This window comes from Helicoverpa zea, chromosome 17 (assembly GCF_022581195.2).
Source record: "Helicoverpa zea isolate HzStark_Cry1AcR chromosome 17, ilHelZeax1.1, whole genome shotgun sequence".
NCBI classification, from domain to species: Eukaryota; Metazoa; Arthropoda; class Insecta; order Lepidoptera; family Noctuidae; genus Helicoverpa; species Helicoverpa zea.
Window position 1 is genome coordinate 1974069 of NC_061468.1, and position 23581 is coordinate 1997649.

General features: G+C 37.1%; 3 protein-coding genes across 5 annotated transcripts in view; all 3 read right to left on the reverse strand.

Moving 5' to 3' along the window:
- Positions 1-256: 256 nt before the first annotated feature.
- On the reverse strand, positions 257-6704 carry LOC124638567 (augmin complex subunit dgt3). Its single transcript, XM_047175582.1, has 10 exons — positions 6448-6704; positions 5904-6116; positions 5312-5501; positions 4662-4840; positions 3969-4079; positions 3161-3316; positions 2526-2703; positions 1860-2077; positions 1129-1291; positions 257-700 (listed from the first exon to the last, which is right to left on the reverse strand). Exons 1-10 carry the CDS (start codon positions 6627-6629, stop codon positions 602-604), a joined length of 1689 nt encoding a protein of 562 aa, XP_047031538.1. The 5' UTR covers positions 6630-6704; the 3' UTR covers positions 257-601.
- A 3613-nt stretch (positions 6705-10317) lies between these two features.
- On the reverse strand, positions 10318-11565 carry LOC124638223. Its single transcript, XM_047175122.1, has one exon. The coding sequence runs from the start codon at positions 11470-11472 to the stop codon at positions 10318-10320; it is 1155 nt and encodes a 384-aa protein (XP_047031078.1). The 5' UTR covers positions 11473-11565.
- A 6638-nt stretch (positions 11566-18203) lies between these two features.
- LOC124638262 (phospholipid phosphatase 2-like) overlaps positions 18204-23581 on the reverse strand; it is a 47637-nt gene continuing 42259 nt past the window's right edge. For all 3 annotated transcript variants that reach the window (XM_047175190.1, XM_047175192.1, XM_047175193.1), the window contains exons 3-7: positions 21765-21919; positions 21243-21454; positions 20329-20455; positions 19787-19969; positions 18204-19481 (exon numbers count right to left, since the gene is read on the reverse strand). In XM_047175190.1, coding sequence (XP_047031146.1) covers positions 19359-19481; positions 19787-19969; positions 20329-20455; positions 21243-21454; positions 21765-21919 — 800 coding nt within the window. In that variant the 3' untranslated portion in view covers positions 18204-19358. The remainder of the gene's footprint in view (positions 19482-19786; positions 19970-20328; positions 20456-21242; positions 21455-21764; positions 21920-23581) is intronic.

The following is a 23581-nucleotide window of genomic DNA, read 5'->3' on the forward strand; positions in this document are numbered from 1 at the left end:
CTTACACCTCGCGGCGGCGAGCGGACGGCGAGCGGACGGCGAGCGGACGGCGAGCGGACGGCGAGCGGACGGCGAGCGGACGGCGAGCGGACGGCGAGCGGACGGCGAGCGGACGGCGAGCGGACGGCGAGCGGACGGCGCGCGGACAGCGCGTGGGTGGCGCGCGGTCCGCTCGCCGTAGTCTTAATTCGAGGCGACGCCGTGCTGCAGCCGTGCTGTTGCGGTGCCGGTATACTGTGCCATAACCCTTAATGTCATTTCCTACAATATGAATAAGAAGTTACTAAGTTTATACTTATAAGTATATCTAATACTTGATAATCAGGGCCGGTTCTGAGTAAGTAGTAGTGGACGCTAAGTTCGACGAGGCGCCAGGATCAACCCAGTGAATCCAGTGAAAGCTAGAATGAACCCACGGAATCTAGCAGTCTCTAGCAGTGATATTTTTTATCCTTATTGTATTTGTATATTAGAATGACAAGAGATACTTTATATTCATTTTTTACCTGCTGACCATTTTTTCAGGGTGCCAATTTCACACTTCATACCTCCTAAGCCCGTAGTAAGATATCTTCCATTGATTACGTCATTTCACTGTGAACTAAATATTGCAGTTGACATTCTTTAACGCATGTAGAAGTCGAGCTGGATCAGTTAGGAACCACTGCCATAGTTTTCTGAGATTGTGCTTATCACCATTCTGAAAACAATAACAGGTTGTTTTTAATATATGAATTTATGTAAGTCTCATCGTGTTGGTAATTTTGAGCTTTATTATTATGTATTTCTAGTTATTCCTAATGTTTCAGTCGCTTCCTGGGGAACTTCTAACATTAATGTTCAAATCAAATTATTTTCGTGCCTGCATAAAATAAGAACTATATCACCCAGGGATATAGTTCAGCTTCCCAAAATTGAAAGACTTCAAATCGGGTTTGTGGTTTTGAGCCTTAACAAAACAAGAAACAAAAAATGGTTCCTCTTTATAATATTAGTTTAGACTGCATAGTTTACAAGACCACCATCTGAAATTACTTCACTGGTAATGTTGTCGTTCCAAACTTACTAGTAAGAAGTAGCAACCATGATTGCATTAAGAAATATTTTTATCATATTTATTCCACATACCTTAACACTAGCAAATAAACTACTAGCGTCCAGCACTCTGTTGTCAAAGATCTGCATGTGCTGCTTCAGCGTATGCGCCAGCGCCGACACCGCGCGGTCGCTGCGCCGCGGCTGCCGGGTGCAGCCGTCGTATAGGTACGTACGGAGTTGTGATGACTCTTTACTGAAAGTATAATAATACTTGTGAAAAGACATATAACTAAAAGGTCAAATAATGATGACGATGATGTCGGCTATTCTCATATAAAAAGATCAGCCAGCTGCATATTATAGTGCACGAGCATTTGCGCAGACACAGGTGCACTCCCTATTCCTTCACTCTCATAACCCAATGCAGCAATGTCATAAACAATTTAATAAACCGCATACTAGGTTGTTACAGTAGAGGTTTAATATCAATCAGCTGCCTAGCTTTCTACCAACTATGTTGGCGTCTGCTTCCAGTCTTATCGGATGCAGCTGAGTACTAGTTTACATGGAGCGACTATCTATCTGACCTCCTCAACCCAGTTACCCGGACAAACCAATATCCCTAAGTAAGACTGGTTGTCAGACTTTCTGGCTTCTGACTATCCGTAACGACTCCCGAAGATGCTCCGACCGCCGTGTACATCAATTTAACATGTTTTCCAAAATGCCAAAGTATGTAAGCATCCACGGAACGACCGTGCCAACAGGTTGTTTAACCCTAAAATCGCTAGAGGAAGAAAGGAAGAAGGAAAATTACTTACTATTTTTCAGCAAAATTCTCTCGTCTCCTACATTCATCTTCCACATTATGTTGTAACGCCTTCACTTGTTCTCGTGCCTCGTTGTATAACTTCACTATAAGACTCGGGTCTCCCGACTGAGCACCTAGTATGTGCAGTAACACTTGGACTAGCATGTCTGATGACTGGAGTTTTTCTTCGCATGTAGATTGTTCGGCGCATATCGCTTTCATTGAGTCCTGGAAACAAAGTAGGGTTTTAACTATTTTACAATAGAGGTTGAATACCTACGCATATTTCAAAATATTTTGGTAGTATAATGGTGAAAGAATTTCTATCAGACGAAAATTTTAGAATTGTTTACTTATATGCAATTTCATGAAAAATTGCACGTGTCCGCGCGTCGAATTTACTGTATCTAGAAAAACCCTTTTTTCTAGATACAGTAAACTAGGGAGTAATGTCAGAAGAATTCAGACTTCATCAGATTCTGCTAAAAGTTGCGTATAACACAGAAAATATTTATTCAGCACTTTCGGCCCATGTATAGTTTTTTTTTAATGTAAACAATTATGAACTATTATTACTATGTATTTAACTCAAACTTTGAAATTCTATCAAATTCCTAGACCTTCAAAACCCAAATTCCTAATACTACAATAAATAAAAAAATCCTCATCTACTGACAATCCTACTAAGCACAGCCCGCCCATCAGCCACAGCGTACTGCTTGATCTGGTCTGCGAGCTGCAGGAACTCCTCAACAGCCTTCAGCTCGTGACGTAATGCCGTGTATAGGACTCGGTCCAGGGAGAGAGCTCGCTGGCATGTGTCCAGTAGGTGACATAGGTCTATGTGTACTTGTCTGTAAAGTTAATATGGTGTTAGTACAGTAGATATTATGTAACTATCATCACTATATTGGAGCTAGTTTGCAATCTGGACGCAGCAGTACCATTTTCCCATGGTGCAAGCGCCTGGTGACAAACGCCTTTTGTTGGTTAATCGTCAAATGACCCGTCCCGCTGATGACGCAGCGTACTCTTACTGACTAAAATCCACCGTCTTCCTTCTGAAGCCGTTTATGTACCAATATTGAAATTAATAACCATCATCAATCTGACTAAGAACTTTAACTGGATTCATGACCATCCTTAAAAAAAAAACGATTAGGTCTTGGGAGTGGAGTCAACTGTCTCCCAACTGTTTGTTCTGCAATGCTCGAATACTCTTAACCTTTAATTGCCCAGTGCAGCTGTAATTCTGACAAGATCTCCCCACAGATTACCACCAAAACCTAAATTGTTCTGAAAATAACTCACTGTCTAACAGCTAAGGCACAGTTAGCAACAGTCTCCACAGCAAGGTTGGTGCGAGTATCAACCAGTTGTCTGGCTGCGTTGTGCACTTGTTGATACAAAATGGTTTCTTCTTGGTCCAGTATTTCCAGTTCACTTTGAGCTTCTAGTAGGCACGATCTGGAACGGATAAAAAAATACTTAATAATTAACATATGTATTTAATATTTTTCTATTTTTCTATAAAAACATTTTTTTGCACAAACACTTGCTAGCGGTAGATTCCCGTCAATCTAGTCTTTGTGCTATATATAATCTAACAATGTGCGAATTCAAAATTTTAAAATTTCAAAAGCAGATTTTCGCTGCCGCAGGCGTGCGGATATAGATAGGGCGCCGGTCTAAATAAAGCCAGTCGACCGAAAATTCTAGTTCTTTAATTATCTCCTAAATTATGAAAAAAAATGTCTAATAAAGTAGGGACCTTAGGTAAGGTGGGTGCCTTTTTTATGGGAGTTTTTATATAAAAAAAAAATAGAAACATGGTGGTGGGTTTTTGCCACAACCATGTTACTTCTTAAACCCTTTCTGTAGGCGGGCCGCGGTAACTCTTTCGGACAGTCCCGCAGCCCCAACAGTACTTGGCCCTGGTAAGCCTGGCTAGGGTTTGAAGATAAGGTACGGTAGACTGCACATCAGTGGTAACTGTCATGCACCTTAACTCAATAGTAATAAGTACGATTTTCCTATAAAACTGTTACCACTGACCTGAAGTTGGCTGTACCTGACCTTTATAGAGTTTAAATAACAAGTAAATAGTATTTTTACATACGTAATTTGACTGGGGTGTACATCTTTGTAGTTTGATAATAAAGCCAACTTCGCTTGTTCTCCTGCGAGATCCACTTTCGATTCTATGTAGGCCTCTATTGCATCAGACAACCTGGAAAAATTTAAACACTTATGTAAGATAAAGTAAATAGTAGATTTAATATTTCACACATGTGTGTGCTGTTTCACCCGTACCTGTATCCCGCATATGGATAAAAAGCCTCTATAATATAGTTTATTTATCACAGTATATGTTACTGTACAGAATCCATTAAATAGTTTTAGCGTGAAAGCATAACAAACATACATTCATACAATCTTACAACACAAAACATTTTATATTATAAATGTTGCAACGATAAATAGTAATAGAATCCTGGCTGTTATAGACAGTCAGTATTATTTTTTTAATTAATTTCCTCAAAAAACCTGTAATACTGGCTCACCACCAGAATTAAGAAAAACAAATACCTATAAGTAGGTAACAAATATAGACTCAAGAGAGTAAGTATAACTTAGACACCAATGGCTGATAAAAGGTGAAGGAAAACATGTTGAGGAAACCTGGACTATATAGTCTGAAATCACCAACCCGCATTGAGCAAGCGTGGTGATTAGCGCTTGTCTGTGTGAGAGGAGGCCTGTGCCCAGCAGTGGGACGATAAAAAGGCTGTAACAGTAAATATAGACTCACTTTTCCTCTAAGCTCGTGGCTTCCACCAGCACTGCTTTCAACTCTTCATCGGAGGAACTATCATTAATTCTTCTAGAAAACCTCTTGGATGTAAACAGCTCAAAGTGAGACCTGAATAGTGTCTGCGATTGTCTGTACATGTCAAACGGTCCAAATGTGAAGAACTTCTTTGCAATCTCCTGTAAAATATACACAGATAATGTAATTTTTCAATAAAATTTGTGATAAAATGTAGCCTTTGTTGATAAATGGGCTATCTAATAATGTTTTTTTTTTATTCAAATTGAACCAGTATTTTCTAAGATTTGCGTACATACAAACTCTTCAGCGTTATAATATTAGCTTAGCAAACTCTTCAGCGTTATAATATTAGCTTAGCATGAATGTAGGTGATAGTAAAGTATATAGCTAAATAAATATGTTTTATTTAGTCTTAAAAGCGAGTGGGTTTTATAGGTTTGCAAAAAGATTTTCTTTTAGCTGTTTTAGTTAATTAATATGCAAAACTAAGCTGAACACTGCACCAAATCTGTTCAGCCAAACCTCCACATAGAAACTACATTATACATAATATGCCTTCTTTATGATGTTGGTTAAAACACACTATACTATGTAATTAATTCATCAGTAAAAGTAAAAAAATAAATTACCTTATCACAGTGACAGTTGCTGTACATATCTAGAGTATCAGCGATCACTTCTAAAAGTCCATCGGTGATGGTTTCCACCTCCTGGGCGAGGGTCAAGCACTCTTGACCGGCCGCACTCTCGTCATCCTTCCATTGAAGGTATGATGAGTTCAGCTTGGATATCTCTAGGGATAATTCCTCTTTTGTTAGTCTGGAAATTCAAACAAGGAATACTAATAAATATTTTGAAAAGTGTGACCTGCCTAGACTTTTCTGAACTTTGTCAGAGTTCATGTTTTTAGATAGGACAACTGCCTATCTGACCTCCCTAACCCAGTCATACTAGCAACCTGAAACCCTTAGTAAGACTGGTTGTCAGACACAATAACTTGGCTTTAGTATGGATTGCAACCATAGTGGCATACTAATATTTACTATTTATATATTACACATAAGTGAAGTTTCCACTAAATTGGTTGAGCGGTTCTTCATTTATCACTTTTTTTGTAACAAAATGGTGGACTTTATATAGTGTAATAATTTGCAGGTAAGTATTACAATTTATAGTGTGGGTATTGTGTGTATCTGAAATAAAATAAAGAAAAAAACATACTTATTCCGTCTCTTCAAGTCGGCCAGCACTGTTTCCTGCTTCTTCAACATAAGCAACCTTTCTTGTAACATCTTAATGTCCAGTTGCACATCCTCTTTAGCTTCCTTATCTCCTGGTAAACAAATACCTTCATGCTGCTCCTGTAGGTGCCTGGTGGAAGCTTCCAGATCTTCTGCGGAAAGCAGCTGGTCTTTCTTTTCTAATTCTATGTAGCTAAAAATTGAGAGGGAAATATTACTCATATTGCTTTAGTAGACATGTATGTTCTACCTCTTATTGCTAGTAAAGTGTGGCTTTGTGTGAATTCATTTTTGGAAATATAAATGATACATGGTTGTGTTTACATACACCTTACGTTATGTACAACATTATCTACAACTCGAATGGTAAGATACAGTAATTTAATAACCATTACAACAAGAATGCGATCATCGCAGTTCAAAAATGGAACATAGAAAAATCTGGCGTCGTGTTTCAATAATCAATATTACAATACGAGTTTGAAACTTATTCTGGGAAAGTGTATAACTGGTATTTTACTAACCGGCATTCCTCACGGGCAGTCAAAGCATTGTTGTGATCTAAATTGCTATGAAGCCATCGTAAAACACCCGCAAAGTCGCGATCGTTCAACATCCATTCAAACGATTTTTTGTAAGTGTCCGCACCCAAACTATGCAAAAATGGCACAAATTCTTCATCATTCATGTCACTTAAAGCGTTCATTTTTGATAATATGTTTTGATTACAATGTTAAATGGATAAAACATAAACAAGCCGTTAATGATTTCGAAAAATTAAAACATTTATGTTTGACAATTCAAAGATAGGGTTGTCAGCTCTTTTCAAAAATTATTACTACATTTGATTTTACTTTTCTGATAACCCAATACTACCGGACAAAAATATTGATGGGAAACATTGTTATATCTATCTATTGGTTAACAAAAAATACTTATATTTACAAATTGACTAGATGACACCTAAGACATCGCTCGCATCCCGAGATAACTTAGTCAACACCCGGATAATAAGCAGTTTTAACATGAAACGAACAAACTTACTTCCACAACTATTGTTGTAGTAACAGCAGGTAACTGTTATTACTGTAAACAATTCTTTTAAGTTTTGATAAAAAAATACTGTAAATAATTTTGTTATGTGATATTTTATTTTACAAAAAACTACCATGCGACACTAGAAAATTAATTTGCAACCCCAAATTTTGCATTTACGAAGATAGTTTTATAGAGCAGAAGTAACATAAAGTCATTGACATATCATAAAGTATAGATTTTTCTCTCAATTATTTTTACTACAGCACTGAGCACAGACATATAATTTTTTTATACCTAATAGCCTAATAAATAAATGACTTGAATTATTTTCCAAATATGCAGTAAACCTTTTTTGGAAGATAACTTTTTGACCAACTCAAAAAAAAGGAGGAACTTCTATGTTCGACTGTTGATTTTATCTTATTTTACCAATTTCTCCGTTATTATAGCACCGATGTTTCGACTTGTTATATGCTATAAATACTTACTCAGGAAGTTATTAAATGATTAGATGCTTACTAATTTTACTAATACCTATTCTTCGTTTAGAGTGAGCTACAAACAAAAACACCTTAAACAAGCCCTAGTATCTCAGTTTCCTCAATTCTGCCTTTCGTCGAATTATACCTACGACTGCTACTGAGTACCGAACAATCCGGGGTTTTACGTGTCCTACCAGGCACGGGGCTGTAGGTATCACCACTAACTACCAGCCGAGCTGATTTGTGAAAGTTTTTAAAACTTCAAAGCTATTTTGACCCGACCCGGGAAACGAACCCTTGTGCACGGCAGTCACGCTACTAAACCAATGAGGCAGTTGACTTTTTCTAATGTTGAACCGAGTACCTAACACTAGATAGGTAGGTAATAAGAAGGTAGGTACTATTTATCACTTGTAACTAGACTCACGTTACAGAGAGGTGCATATACCTACCTACACTGCGTTAACGCAGTAGGTCCTTAGGACATATCCAAACAACTGAACTTCCTTCACCAACTATCAATTTACACATCATTATCTCAATACACGTGCTACCCAAACCCAGACACCCAGACACCCACATATAACCCCTCAATCCAGAACATACCACTCCTGCGTCCTTTACATGGAGAACAAAATAACTAGCGGAGGTGCCATAACGGAACATCGTCTAAGGTACTTAGCGCGCCAAAATGCGGGTGTGCGGGGAACGAGGACCATTTCTGTTTTCGTCCTTATACGCCTTCTTTGGACCCGACCATTTTTTTTGTGATACCTAAAATCGTTCGCAGAGGTACCTAGCTCAAAGAACCGCGAACGTTTTGGTAACTGGATTGTTTTGGCCATGCCCGCCGTGTGTATTTGACCTAAAAGAAGACGTCTGACCTACCTGCATTAAAGCATCTTCGTTCATCTTTCCTTACTCCGTGGTCTGCTCTTGACCGTGAACTTGGCTGGCGTTCAAGAGCGAGGATATGCCGAAACACGAGGGTCCTGGCTCCTGATTGGGTAACTGCGCGCCAAATTGTCACATCCTACGTTCTTTGTGTCACCATGATGAAATGATATATCGAATGACGCAGGGAATTTGTGTCTTCTTTGTTTGTTGATTGCAAAATTTGTTTATGTTAACTTCGTTGAAAATATGTTTGTCTTCAGAGTTTATTTTTATTTTCTGATTGCTGAATTAGTTTTGATCGTTTGGAAAGACACGCAAAATTTTTGATTTTCTGAGTGGGTAGCATTGGCTGTAATCAGAAAAATAGAAGAAGTAATGAAGTAAGTGTTCCTGTACTGGTAATTTGTATAAACGTATGCGACTATAGGACCGCAAATAAAAAAAAGTTTTGCTCAAAAGCGCCTTAGAATAGTTTCATAGCAAGAACTATTTTGACTGCAATTCCAACGTTGATGGCAACTACGTTTTTTAGTACCTACATAAAAACAATAAGTAGATACTTATAGTTTACTCTTTTTTACCGATTTCTTTTTCATCTATTCTATGCTGCAGTCCATCACATCACAGTTGCCATTGTCCACATAATGAGCAGTCCTCCTATTGTATAACTATGCGAGTGCTGGTCGCTGCTCGTACACTGGAGACTACTCGAGCAGACTCCTCGATGTGGCTCGCTTCCGTCACACTACACGTTCCTATGGCTTTCTTGCTTGTTTCCATTGTAGGACAGCACGAGAACAGCTGTCGGAAACTAAAGACACAGTAAATAATGTAGGGGTTAGGAATGACAGCCCTGACTTCCACGTTGATTGGTCAATATGAAGTCTCAAAGAGGATAGGGAGATAAACATGCAGGTCTTAGAAAGGCACATTGCACCAGGTTTAGGAATTTGATCACAAATCGGGGTCAGAAGAAGTAATGAAGTAAGTGTTCCTGTACTGGTAATTTGTATAATCGGGGTCAGAAGAAGTAATGAAGTAAGTGTTCCTGTACTGGTCCTGGGGTCTGAGCGAGGTACATCACTGGACTGCGCTTTGGTGATATTTCAGAAAGAGGATAACTTTTTCATTGATTCAAAGCATTAGTTTCATCAAGACAGTGTTCCTCCTATGTGCTCTATAAAAATCAAAGTCATAATAAAATCACGTAACATTGGAAACAGACATATATTGCCTACATAGGAAATAGGCGACATGAAGCACTCTCAACATCTCAGCGTTGTCCTCACAAAGAAAAACAATGCAGTCAGCTTGTTCAGGCACCCAGCCGATATTTTCAACTATCCTCATCAATATCCACCTTACCACCTACTAATAAGGTTCAAATTTAACTGGATATATATGTAGGAATCTTATTGAATGGATGTCAAAAGTCCTTATCGAAGTAAAGAGCCACTAGAGTTGTTCGTGCGTTATGAATGCCTAGTACCTACCTATTCTCTGTTTGACTTGGTTTTCGCTGCGCTTGCTGAATACAACTACCATGTCGGTGAGCTTGCTAGCCGTTAACTGCGGTATCAATTGCTGGAAGATCGAATGCAAGGAAATAAATAGCAAAGGCATTATCTACATATATTTCATTCTTCAGCATTAAAAAAATATTTTGACGAAATAACTTCATGTTTAGGTCTAAGTAAGACCAGTGCCAAAGCCTACAGGGGCTGGCGCGGGATTGTTCGAAAGAGTTACCGCTGCCCTGGTTCATAAAGGGCTTAAGAAGAAACATGGTGGAAGAAACATGGGCTTTAGTAAGATTTGTTTTAGAAATTAAGCTATGAAACACTTTACGTTTACTTTATATTTATTTTATTTATTCCTTTAATTCAGGCAACTAGGGCCCATAGAAAATACAATACACAAATAACATTAAAATAATTATAAACTAATACATACAAAAATAAAAAACAATCATCAATTCTATTTGTTTACACGAATAGGCGGTGTCGTGTTGCACTGCGTGGTGTCGCGTAGCCTCCCGCGGAATCGCCGGAAAACGACACCTTTCGGCCAAAACTGTTCCTGGAACATGTCGAGATGTTGAGTCGGCACACGTACCACAAACGACTTGAAATTAGTATTGTGTCTCGGCTCCAACTTCTCGACTCTTAAGGTCCAGTTCGTCTTGACTCGTATATACTCCACGATCTCCTCGACCTTCGTGGAGTGATGTAAACGCGAAACATACAGCTGCGTCGTCGGTATTGCGGGGCGCAGCAGCATGTTCGGACCAGTCAACGCAGTTCCGCATTGATTTCGGCTAGATGGCTTCTTCTTCCTTCTCTCCACCTTGACGAAACCATCTGCATCAGCTTTCCCTTTACATGGTACAGATTGTACCGTGCCTCGGGTTCCTTCGGGCTGATTTTGTATCGCCACAGTAGCTTTAGGTGGCCGTTGGACGGGATCTCGCTTTAAGGCATCCGAGTAAACACGTCCAAGCCTAGACGTGCTTACATTCGTCGGCGTCCCGAAGGCAGGGGACGCGGGGAGGGCGGGGCACGGTGACGCATCACTAGTAGTGGCGACGGCAGGCGACGAGTGCAATTTTGCTGACTCGGCGCGTTGCGGCGATGCGTTGACCTGTCCGTGGCGTGTGTTGTCGCTGTTGGCATGCGCGTGTGACCTACATACAGAGTTTCGCAATTCTGCTACCTCGCTACGTAGATCACCGATGGTGGATTGTGATGCCTCCAGCTTCAATTGCAGCTCGACCAGGCTGGACCTCATACTCGTGATGTCCTTTAACAGCCTGGTGACGTCGACGTGATCGAAAGTGACCGGGGGCAGCTTCCGCAAGTCCTTTGCCACAAACGTTGGCACGTCGTCCGGGTCGGTCTCCTTCAACAGCCTTATGGTGTCTTGAAGACTCCTCTCTCCCTTTTCATCTCGCCTGCGGGTCGGCATTCGGTCTGCCATTTGCAGCGACTCGTACAACAGCTTCTTTGCGCTGCGTATCTCCTCCTCGGTGAAGTTCGAGGTGCATATTTGGGTCACACTGACCTCATCCATGACGTCCAGCTGGTACTGCAGGAACGCCAGGACCTCGTTCGCCACGAGTTCTTCCGAACGCATGGTATCAAAATAAGCGGCGGCTGACGCCGCGCTCGGCACGAAATTAAAATAATTTCTGCGAACAGTGCAAACGCGTCCGATGTCAACGAATGAACGCGATACACTTTATGTAGGTAGGTACAACCTAGTCTTATATTTTTGATAACCTAGATACGTACCCACTATTTATAAGTCTAGGGCATCCTAATCAAATGCAAAAACTTTCTTCTATCATCAAACTTTCTCTAACTATTGTTTCCATAGCCGACAATCAGCTGTTTTAAGCCCACTCATTATAATTAACACGTAGGATGAATGGAAAGTTTTTACAATTCATCTTGAACCTTAGAAGTAGTTAAGTAGGAACTTACTTAGAATCCACTTAAGTAGCTAATACTTAGACAAAGATTATAAATTCAATGGTACCAATAAGTCATCTTGAATTAATGTTTCGCAAATAACACTTACTTAAGTGACTTTTAAGTGCAGCCTGCCTATAACATTTTGATAGGCACTTTGAACACAAAACTACTGTGACTTCTAGAAATGATTTATTACGTTTTGCAATTTTAACCAACATTTTTTTGCAATATTGGAAGTTAGGTAAATTTGAAAATGGTTACCTACCTAAAATTTAGTTTTTTTCTCGGGCAGGCAATATTTCCTGGCGGAGGCGAGAGAAGCCGCGAGAAAAAATCATTACTTACTTAATGCTGATTTTCTAATACCACTCAAGAAAATAACGATACCCAACCACTTACACTTTTAAGCAGCAGTAACATTAAGACCCCCTCTTTTGCACCTCTTTAAGGGGTTCTTTACAAAAGAGCACCCTATACATGTTGTTATAGCAAGGGTTGTATACAGGGCGTTTCTAATTAAGGCGGCTATAAAAAGAATCTATTTGTGTAAGTTGTCTGTGTATGTCAGTTTGTTTGTTTGTCTAGGACGCGAGCGGTCTGTTCTAATGTACCTACATAGTATGTGGAATACAGAATAGAGTGGAGTAGACTTCAGATATAAATAAGTGATAATAAATGAGTTCCTATTTGGACATACAGTCTTTTACCTGGTTGGCAAACAATTACCTAACTAGCTCCTTCGATTTTACTGAAAGCCCACGTATATTAAGATTTCAACTTTTCGCTGAAGCCTCGTATTTATTTAAACGACTCTTGAGAAACACTTTACTTTGAGCAGGTCAATAAATTAGTAGCATTAGCATGAAATCACTACAGACAGACAGAGATACCTTCGCATTTATAATATGGTTGGTTAGTAAAGATTGAAAGCAGAAAAAAATAAAACATAGCCTACAAACAATCAGATCAAAGACTACTCCATTCCCATTCTCAGACAATACAAACAAAATCCGGATCATTTCGTTGGCGCCCGTACAAAAGGACCAGCGTCGACTGCGTATAGAGAAACGTAAATAAAATGTAAATAAATAGCACGAGCTCCACTCTTGCCCGCCCCCTAGCGGCCTAGCGCAATAATAGCACTAGGTACGAAATAATTAGAAGTTGGTTTTGTAATTTTCTTAGGTCTGTTTTAGTTGTGACATTCAACATTATTTTATAAAATTAGATTTACAATATAATCTTATTTCGTAATCTAGATTTAAGTGACTGTAAATCCTAAATTTTTGGTCCATTTCTGAAATTAAAAAATAACGCCAATATCTTTACCGTTATTTTGTGGCTAGTTATTTTATTGTTTTTCTAACTCTAACTTAACGTAAGTCTGAGCCCTAGCTTGTATAAGCCACCATGACCAAATTAAATATTTAATGTATTGAAAGATAATACTAATCCTTGTCAGACTACAGCATCTGATCTACTTTGTTTAGTTACAAACTTAGCCATCAGTTGTGACCAAGTGTAATCTATGTTTAGCGCCATCTATCCGTCGACACCTCAACTAATGAAGTGTTTACAACCTGTCAACGGTGAACACGGTTGATTTGACAGGTCGAAGCTATTTTAGGATCTAAGGACCACTTTTTAAAAGTGTGAAAAAGTGGTAAGTGCTCAATACTTAGGTGCTTTAGTAGTTTTTTAGCGTTTTCTTTTAACCATCAGCTACTTCTGAGAACAATTTTTGCAGCAGTCTTGAGTGTTTATGCCATAGATATCCACTAAGAAATATATAGTACCCATACGTTTTCAATGAGATAAAAACACCCTAAGTAAGTAGATGCATAAAAACTAAGAACACCTTTTTTGAAGTCAGTTAAAAACACAATCACAAAACGAGCAAGACTTCTTGAAAAGTTCTATAAATACAAAGATTTATATATTTCTGCTATATTTAGCCCAGCAGACCAGTGCATCGGATTACAGTTAATGCATATCTGACGTGGGATTACCTTTAATTACTATCATCTAATAAAACATGGCCGTCGTCTGGATATTTGATCGGTCTTTGAGACCGACGATTGCGTTACATAGTTTTTACATACATTTTATATAGTAGGTAGTAAAGATGTCTTGGTTTGTACCTACTAATTCAGTACCTATTAATTATAAAAATTATACTCGATATTTGTGTAAACAGGTTCCACTTATACCTAAGTATAACCTAATATATGTTTATATTATAGGTATCTAAAGTCTGTTTTTGAGAGGAATCCTGCCTCTCATTGGCTTCCAGTTTTCAGTTAGGCTATGAGCAATACATATACCTAACTCCAAGGAGTTGAGAAAAGGCTGGCTAGATCATTAAAGAAGTGAGTATCGTTGTCATAGTGAAAGGTGACCGCAGCAACGGAAGTAACCGTATGCTTCTTGGGTCCATATAGTATCCGGTATCTATTATTTTACCAAGGGCATTTCTTAAAAAATAATCTCAACTCAAAGCTGTCTTATGAGCTTTCAAAACCACTATCTTTTGTACACATCAGTCGCTAATCAAACTGACAAATGCTAATTAATTTCCTCTCGTAATCAAGCTTATGCTGTTAGATATCTTTGTATTGGGAGGCGTACTGTAAGACCGATCTATAGGGTCTGATAACAAATGGACGGAAATCCTCATTATCACTTACGACAGACAGAGATTTGAATGACTTGACATCTGTTAAGGTGTTTATGATAGTAAACAAAAAGTTATTTTCTTCGAATTAAAAAAAATATTCTATCGACCTCTAAAAACATATCGTTTTCCTATAAAAGGTGTAAGTAGGTATGTCTCAAAATGGGCGACTTAGGTATCAGTAACCGTTACTGAGTTTTGTGAAATACATAAGTATTACTAAACTCTTTATTCTTCATGTCGATCTACTTATTTGCCGTAGAACCTCATTATTATCTTTAAAAAATTATGCAATCACCGTATCCTTAAAACAACCCTTCAATGCCTTAGCTAATTAATTCAAAACCTCATTAATGTACACTACACGATATACAATAACAAACAGCAATTGGACAATGGACATTATAATTTTAGAAATGATCTAAAACCGTCGAGGAATTCACTAGTAAAATGATAACGTATATTCGCGAGAAATGGCGTATAAAACAGATGTTTAGCCCAGTTCGTTGGCCCTATTATGTCGAACGAAATCCTGTTAAAATAATCAACTGTACGCTAATTATTGCAGTAATTGAGTTTGTCAGTCGTCACACTGAAATGGAATTATTAATGTGCTATGCTCATTATGTAGAAAGTTTATTGAAAGAGTTCCTGAATAAAAAACTGCTAAAGTAGTCCTGTGGTTCTTAGATTTTATAATTTCACGCAATGACCAGCTATGTAATTTATGACAAACTGCAAAAGAAAAATTTTACTGTAAAGGAAAAAACGTGAAAAGGCTACGCTATGTTAACCCGATCCACGAAAAAGATAACATGAACTTTTTACTAGACGTATAAAAACATTTAAAAAACTACACCACGACACCGCATGTTACAAGCACATAAATACTTTCAACGAAAAAACACGTAGGTACCTACCACACGAATATTTTTAAAATACAAAATAATAAAAAAAACAATTGAAAGTGCAATTTACTGTAACTCCTACCAGATTACTATCAATAAAACCGTTGGGTACAAAACACACATTGCGAAAAAATGTCTGTTAAAGTGAGGGCGTCGCGGTGAACGGGTTATGTCACGGAGAACAAAATGACTAGCGGAGGTGCCATAACGGAAAATATCCTAAGAAAGTAGCGCTCCAAAATGCGGGTGGGCGGGGGACGAGGAACGTTACTGTCTTCGCCCTTACACGCCTTCTTTGGATCCGATAATTTTTTGTAATACCAAAAATCATTGACAGTTTTCTCAAAGAATTCGAAAGCTTCGTTAGTTCACTAGTAAATTATCGTTTTGGTCATGCCCACCGTACGTCGTATTTGAGCTAGGGCACCTGATCTGCCCGTGTTGTGGCATCTCCGCTCAACTTTCCTTACTCCGTTAATTGCTTTCACCCTACCTGGTGTATGAGTCATGCTGGGCTTCCCTGCAATTAGAGCGGCTTACGGATGCTCTTTAATACTTACCTATTTGTATGTTTAATACTTACGTGGTTTATTTACAGGTGCATGTGAATGATATAGCGAAGATGAAGTGATTTTTTTTTATCAATAAGTTTTAAGGCATATATCCTAGCATCACTGAATTTAAAGCGATATAGCGATAATGCCTTATCAAAATGAATTGCTTTCGTAAGATAATGAAATGATCATCATTTTCAATATTGAACCGTTTAAAATCTTAATAAGATATGTAAAATTCCTCTCGGTCTTTCTATCACTACCTGGCAGACATTTGCATTAAAAAAAACACGACTTTACCTGTGTACTAAGTAGGTACATGGGTAAATTATTCCAGAACTTATAGATACTTAACACAATTTAGGTACAGCCTTTACAGTTTCGTAGGACAGACCATTTTGAAAGCCAGGATTTTTAAACGAAAGCTTTAAAAATTTCAATTAGTAGGTAGGTACCTACTTATGTTTACTACATAACAACAAATAAACAAACACCGACTTGCCTCATCAACCATCACAGCATTTGACGCACCAACGTTATAAATTATAATTTATGGCCATATTCCCTTCCCCTGTTGTCCAACGGAAAAATAAATTACCTACGACTATAGCTGTTTCATGGGGAATACGCGCGCAACTACTTAGGTAGTGTTCGAGGGTTTTCTGTAGAGGAAATCGATACCTATCTACTTTTTTCAAAGTTTCAGCAACGCCCTACGAAAGGACCAGGAGTTAATTTTTAGACTATTTTTAACTTTAATATAATATTATGCTTAGGGTTTTGTTGTCTGTGTTAGGTAAATAAGAAGTTGTCTAAATTTTTTTACTCGCTTTTTTCCGCGGCTTCACCCACGTTCGGATAGTATAGTTTCAAGAGTGGAACAATTGTAAACATTCTTTCCGGGATTTTCCGGACGGTTCCTCTTTACAATATTTGGCGTAGGAGAATAGGAAAACCTACATATCGATAAAGAGCAAAACTATCTAGGTATATGTATCTTGTATAATTTAGACAAAGAGCTCTTCTAATCATACATTAATTATCACCTAAGCACCATTAACCTGAATCACACTTTCAACGAAAACTAAATCTATCAATCACCACCTATCGTAGTCCAAGAGTCGACAGCCTAAACGACACATCTACTTGACAATTAATTATGAACTCCTGGTCTATATTCGAGTAACAGATAAAAGTGACAAGCGGATCAAAAGTTGCCTTTACTAGTGAACTTATGAACTGAAGACCAATTTCTTGATAGCTATTGTTGAAATATTTTGGGAACATTGAAATAGGCTCTTTGTTCGGTTCTTATTAATTCCGTGAAATTGAGCAGTGACGTAAATTCATAATTGATTTATTGATTTCGTGTTTGAAGTTTCTAAAATTAAATTACTAGTTCAAATTATAATTTCATAATTGTGCATTGATATAAATTCTTGACTGACTAATCACGAAATAAATAAATATTTTGTGGTCCAGTTTTACAGACATACCAAATTAATCCATACTAGGTATACTCAAATTATTAAAGAGGAAACAATTTCTGCATCTTAGTTTCCGAAACTACATCTTGTATTAAGGTACCTAGGTACCTACTTTTAATTTTGTAGCTAAACTTTTGTAGACCTAAATTGCTTCTGACGAAATACCAAGCTTCAAATATTTTACATGCCCACCAACAATATACAGTATAAACCCCTGTACTTTTAAAAATAATACCTCGAGTACCCAAACCATAAAACATCTTACACTACAATTTTCCACATAATGTCTCACACGGGATCGAACCCATGATAGGCAGCATCCTTATTTCGGTAATAACACATAATGGCTCTGAGCTTATGCAATGCTATCATTATGACCCCTTTGTGGTCCTATGCCCTCAGGTCCTTGGTACGAAGGGACTGGAGTGTTCCATTGCGCCTATTACCTACATAATACATTGTTCAAGGTAAAATGTTTTGAGTAATATTTATGGTTTGTAATCTTGCTGTTTGTTTTTGTTTCTGAGATTTACAGTTATGTTTGATTAAGTTTACGCAGCTACTTCTACTTCCTATCAGGCATTTAGTATGCTTATAACTTTTCTTAAACCTACCATGTTCTTTCTCGAGCCTTTTGTGTGCCTGTATTGTAACTCTTTATTATGTCTGAAAAGGTTTTCATTCTTAGTTTTATTTTTTAATTCATAATAGGTCTGCAGCCAAATCTCACTTTTATTCTCTCTTTAGGACGAAAATAATACAGTAGATATATTTCTTATTCATTTTATTTAACAAAAACTTAACAGTTTTCAGTTATTATTTAAAATAACTTATACAGTATTATTCGTTTTATAACTAAAGTAATTTTTCTACTTAACACAAATTCATCGAATTCACTGTCTTTTTTAATTTTCTACTAATACTGATATCTAACTATTTTCAAACTATAATAAATAGTACCTAGATAACATAAATAGGTACAGCTACTTAATACTAAAAAGGTATACTTAATCATATACTTAATGCATTGTCATTTAATTGTCAAACACATTAACACTATTTATCATGAAACTTGGAAATTGTAGAAAAATAAGTAAAACCAATTTTTCTATCGAGTTTTTCGAGTTCCTAGCTTAGTAGGAAAATTTTTATATGTACTTAAGATATATATCCATAGCAAAAAAAAAACTCTTATTATTTACATAATATAGAAAATACAAGTATCAATAATACATAGTAACTTAGCAATCTGAAAGTTACCTCATAGATATTTTGCGAGAAATCAGACAGCTATGTTCTGTGTACGTAAATAATTTATATTTCTTGCATTGCATACAAAATGCATTCTGACACAAAATTGTATGCCTGTCACATGGTGCTTAATAAATAACTTATTTCCACAATAGTATTTACATGATAGTTGTGGATTTGACATAAAATGCTTTAACTTAACATAAACTTAACTTTAAGTTCCCGTGACTGAACTCATGTCTAAACTATAATATGGCGGGTACTAAGTTGCATTTTGTTAACATTTTCAGTGCTTTATTTTTTCTTTTTTTAAATCTGGAATATTTTAGTCAAGTCAAATATTTTGCAATAAAATCAAGAATAACGATATTTTACGGAACTCGCAAAATTACGATATTCATGACTTTATAAGATACCACTCCAAAAAACAGAAAAAATTGTGACATCATAATTTTCTTTATAAATAATTCGAGTCCCAGAAAAAAAAATGGTTTTTTATTCGCAAACTCTTTGCAAATCCACGTCGAATTCAAATAATGACATATCTAAGGAGTTACATGGCTAAATTCTATTATTTCTGGTCTATTAGACCTACCATTCCTATAAGTACTATTTTCCTATGTTTTTTCTCCTACAATTTGTTATCGAGTCCTAAGATAATGTTCACAACACTAGGGCACTGTAACCGGTCGTTGCTCGTCGTATATTAAAGTTCTCATGGTTCTTCTGCTTTCTTCTGATTTCGCATCGCTGGCTCTTGAGTGGTAGTAAGTGAAATTTGAGCTGATGATGACCTGTGAAGAAAAATAAGATAATTAAAGTAATGTACTGGGATTCAATGTAAAGGTGCGGAAAAGTGGCTATCAGCTTTGAAGTATGTTTTGGTTGCTTTATCTATTACTAATATTTTTTTATTATTTAGCAGCACGTGAGTTTCATTCCTATCATCATACTATTTATTGTATGTAAAGTCTAATTTTTTCTTGCATGTGGTGTTAACCGGTAATTAATTGTAAATATTACTCTAGTCATTGAATCTGAAATGTACATATATGGTGTAAATAATTGCTGGTTAACCTAAATAAATAAAAAAACTTACAGCATAATAAACACTAGCAACACCGACAATGGCGCCGACCAACACATCCCACCAATGATGTCTATGGTCCGTGATCCTGGTGAGCGAGCAGACAGCAGCATAGGTGAGGCAGAGGAGTTGCAGTACAGGAACCAGGAAGATGGTGCGGTGACGCCAGTTGAAGGCTCGACGTTGGAGGTACCACTGTAAGGAGATCCGTTGTTAGAAAACGGAATAATGTTGATGTTTTTGTGTAAAATGAAGTGGTTGACGATATTATTGAAATGCTGAATTGGATATTGTTCTTAAGTGCAACTTTTTGCTTAATTGATGGAGCAAATGAGTAGGTAGGCTATGTTTACTAAATAACTATAAGTACATAAAATGGTCAAAAAAAACAAAAAGAGATAGAAATCAGGTAGAATACATAAGCATAAGGTGCTGTTGCAAACAGTGAATTTTTACATACTACTTTTTTGAATAGACTGCATTATGTAAGTAAGTACCTAGGTACCAAGAAAAGTGCTAAAGTTACGTAATTTTCATTCGGTTTAAAAACTTACCGCAATAAAGAGTCCACAGTAAACAGACATGGAAGTGTGTCCTGAAGGGAAGCTGCGGTAGGAGTCCATCTGGTACCAGCTCGAGAACCGCTGAGACGTGCACTTGAAGTCTGCCACGAACTCAGAACTGCAACAATGAACATTTGTATTTAGTAAATAAGTCACAAAAACTGATCAAGGGGTACCTACACGTTTAGGTCAGATAATTTTTCCTAAGACCAGCTTTAAAATAACTAAACTAAAACAACCGAATGGATGCCGGATGGAATGGAAACCAGGTGGATTACTGAGTCGAAATAAGTCTTATATTTTAAGACCATTTATATGCCCAGTTACTTTTGAATTGTCAACAAATGGTCAATCAAATGACAAAGCAACAGTACTTTAGTATATAACATGATTGTCACCCAACATTTTATTATCAACAGTTAAGCCCATAACTGTCTCATTTCCTTCAATTTAGGAACAATCCGATGGGACTTTACGACCAACAGTGTCAATACTCTCATGAATTTCCATCTTGATTGACAATTTGATGGGTCCACGCTAATCCTATGATTAGATAAGTAGTCTGAGACTTGGTTCAAGATCACTCAATGTCAAATGTGTTACTCCTACGAGTTGTTTGTATGTATGTATATTTATTGCTGTTTAAATGCGGATGTCGTAAAATGGACAGTCAGTGACCGGACCCTGGGACCTGACATTTCTTTTTGTTACATCAATAAAGAGATAAAAACCTGACGTAAAGTGGAAATTATTTTCTTACGGCTGTTTTGTTTCCCGTGTCGCATTCGCGGTCGTTCTGAGAGAACCAAGTAGGTACTTCAAGCCCAGCGATAAAAGTTTGCATGTACTTAGTTCCATTTATTGTCAAACATCAGCCTTTTAGAATGAAGAAAAAAATATCTTACCCTTTGCAAGTCTTGGCAGCATCAGGCTCGCATAGATCGAAGAAGGTGGGCCTAGGATTGCCAACGAGACCCTTCATGACCTCAACTACACACAAGTTGATGAGAAGACCGTAGACATAAGTTCTGTATAGATAGAACGTATTCTTGCAAGTCTGTAGTATTCTTGACTGAGAGAAATCTGCTGCTAGGAATATGTACTCCGTTATAGCAACCTGTAATGAAAAGAAAGGTTTTTTAACTTATTAATATGTCACGGCAAAAACCGTAAGCTACCTGCGTCAACTTGTGTGACAAACCTAGTGACTTAATTTATTTCGTCGCGACGACCACATCAATGAGCGAATGGGGGAATTTCGTATTGGAAATGAGTGAATTAAAAAAAAAACTGGGGCAATTCAAATGCATGAACAAGTTGACTCCAATATATTTGGGAAAAGGCGAGGCCAAAATGTTTCATGCAAAACTCAGTAGCGTGTCCAAGAGTATTTAACTATGACAAAGACAAAAAAAAACTGTACTTACAATTACTATAGGCATTATCAGCAACGTAGAAACTAGCACTTGTGAGGTGACCGTGTCTCCATTGAAGGGGAAGCTTAGCGCTGGGTCGTTGCAGTAGAAGCCAGCCTTATGGTTCGGGATTACCCCCATCTCGAATAGTCCAATCAGAGCTAGTACTGTGGAAGAAAATAACACTATTAGTTAGTATAAAAGTAGCCTTCCTCAATGAATGGGCTAACTAACAATGTTTTTTTTCGTTCGGAAACAAATACGGATAATTCACCTCCACACCCACGGAGGACAAAAGACTAGTCCACACCCAAACAATAACTACGACAGTCCAGTCACAGTCTAATTAATTTACTTAATTAATTGTAGGTAAACGATAATTATACCTATTAAAACTGCTACCTTATACGCGTATCAAAACTGAAACCTAAGTTCATTCTGTATAAGGAAAATTAAAACAAACATGCGTATGCGCCGGTTGTAGATATTTTTTGCTTTACGTCAACAAGCATTGTCATTTAAATCCTAATAAAATTGTCCTCGACGGTGTTTAAATTGTACCAACTTAATTCATTAAAATTAAATAATTATAATTTCAGGAAGTTTAGCATATTAGTTAGATATAATTTAAGAGGAAATAACGATTTACCTACGCAAATTATTTATGCTTATTTATTTAGCTTTAATTTAAACATAGCGCGTGCTATTCGCCTGAAATAAATTGATTAAATTATCAAAAGTAAGACTTTTTGGTAGGGTAAATACGCCAAATGTCGGCCTCCCCCCAAACTTCGGCCGTCTGTACATTTTCAGCTTGCATTCATTCAAAAGGTAATTAAGTGTTAGTTTTGCTCCTCGAATTGCAACCTTGGTTTATACTCTATACGTACAAATCGTTACTATCCGATTCTGTCACTTACTCTTCTCATACTGAGCGTCAGTAGCGATTGCGCCGTTGAAACATCAAATTCGCACGTAAAGTAGCTTACTCGAAGTGAATACTCACATTTTGGGGATTGATATTAGAACGATAAAACATTTATTTATTTTTGTTTTAAGCTTGATTGTCACTAATGGGTTATTTTTACTATATTTTAAGATAGTTTTTTCAGCGTTTTGCGTATATTTTTCAAGGAAAAATAGGAGGCCGCCATTAGGACAACAGTTTTGACTTAAAACCGGAGTCTCGGCCGTGGCCGACTTAAAGCAAATGCAGTCTATTTTATAAATTCCTATTGTACTAATTCCGTTGGCTTAACAAGAGAATTTGCAAAGCTTATAGGCAAATAGATCTATTTTACGTTTAATAGCCAAATAACGGCCGGGGTGATATTAGTTGAATCTCGAGAAATAAGGTACAAGAAATAGGGGCCGACATTAGAATCGTAAATAATCGTAATGTCGACCAGCCTCGAACTCAAGCGCCACTATACAGGCTGATGAAAAAATACTTTTATATTTTTTCATTTTCTCAAAATGAAATAATTTATTTATTATAATTCATTATATCGTATAGGAGTTAAGTTTAAATGTAGGAGTTGACAGTATTGTAGGCATGTTTATGGTAGCTTTATAGTTTGATACTTGCTATCTATTAAACCGTTCTTATTAGCTTAAAAAATATAAATGGTTGGTCGTGAATACGACTTTTTTTGTTTAGGGGAAACAAAAAAAATATTTTACTATAAATTAAACAAATACAATTACAAATGTATACTTAGTATTATATTATAATTCTGCTAAAATAAATCATGTTAATAATATTTGTCACTGCCTTAATTTAAAACAGCCTATACCTGGCCGACATTTGGAAAAAACGCAACCGACCT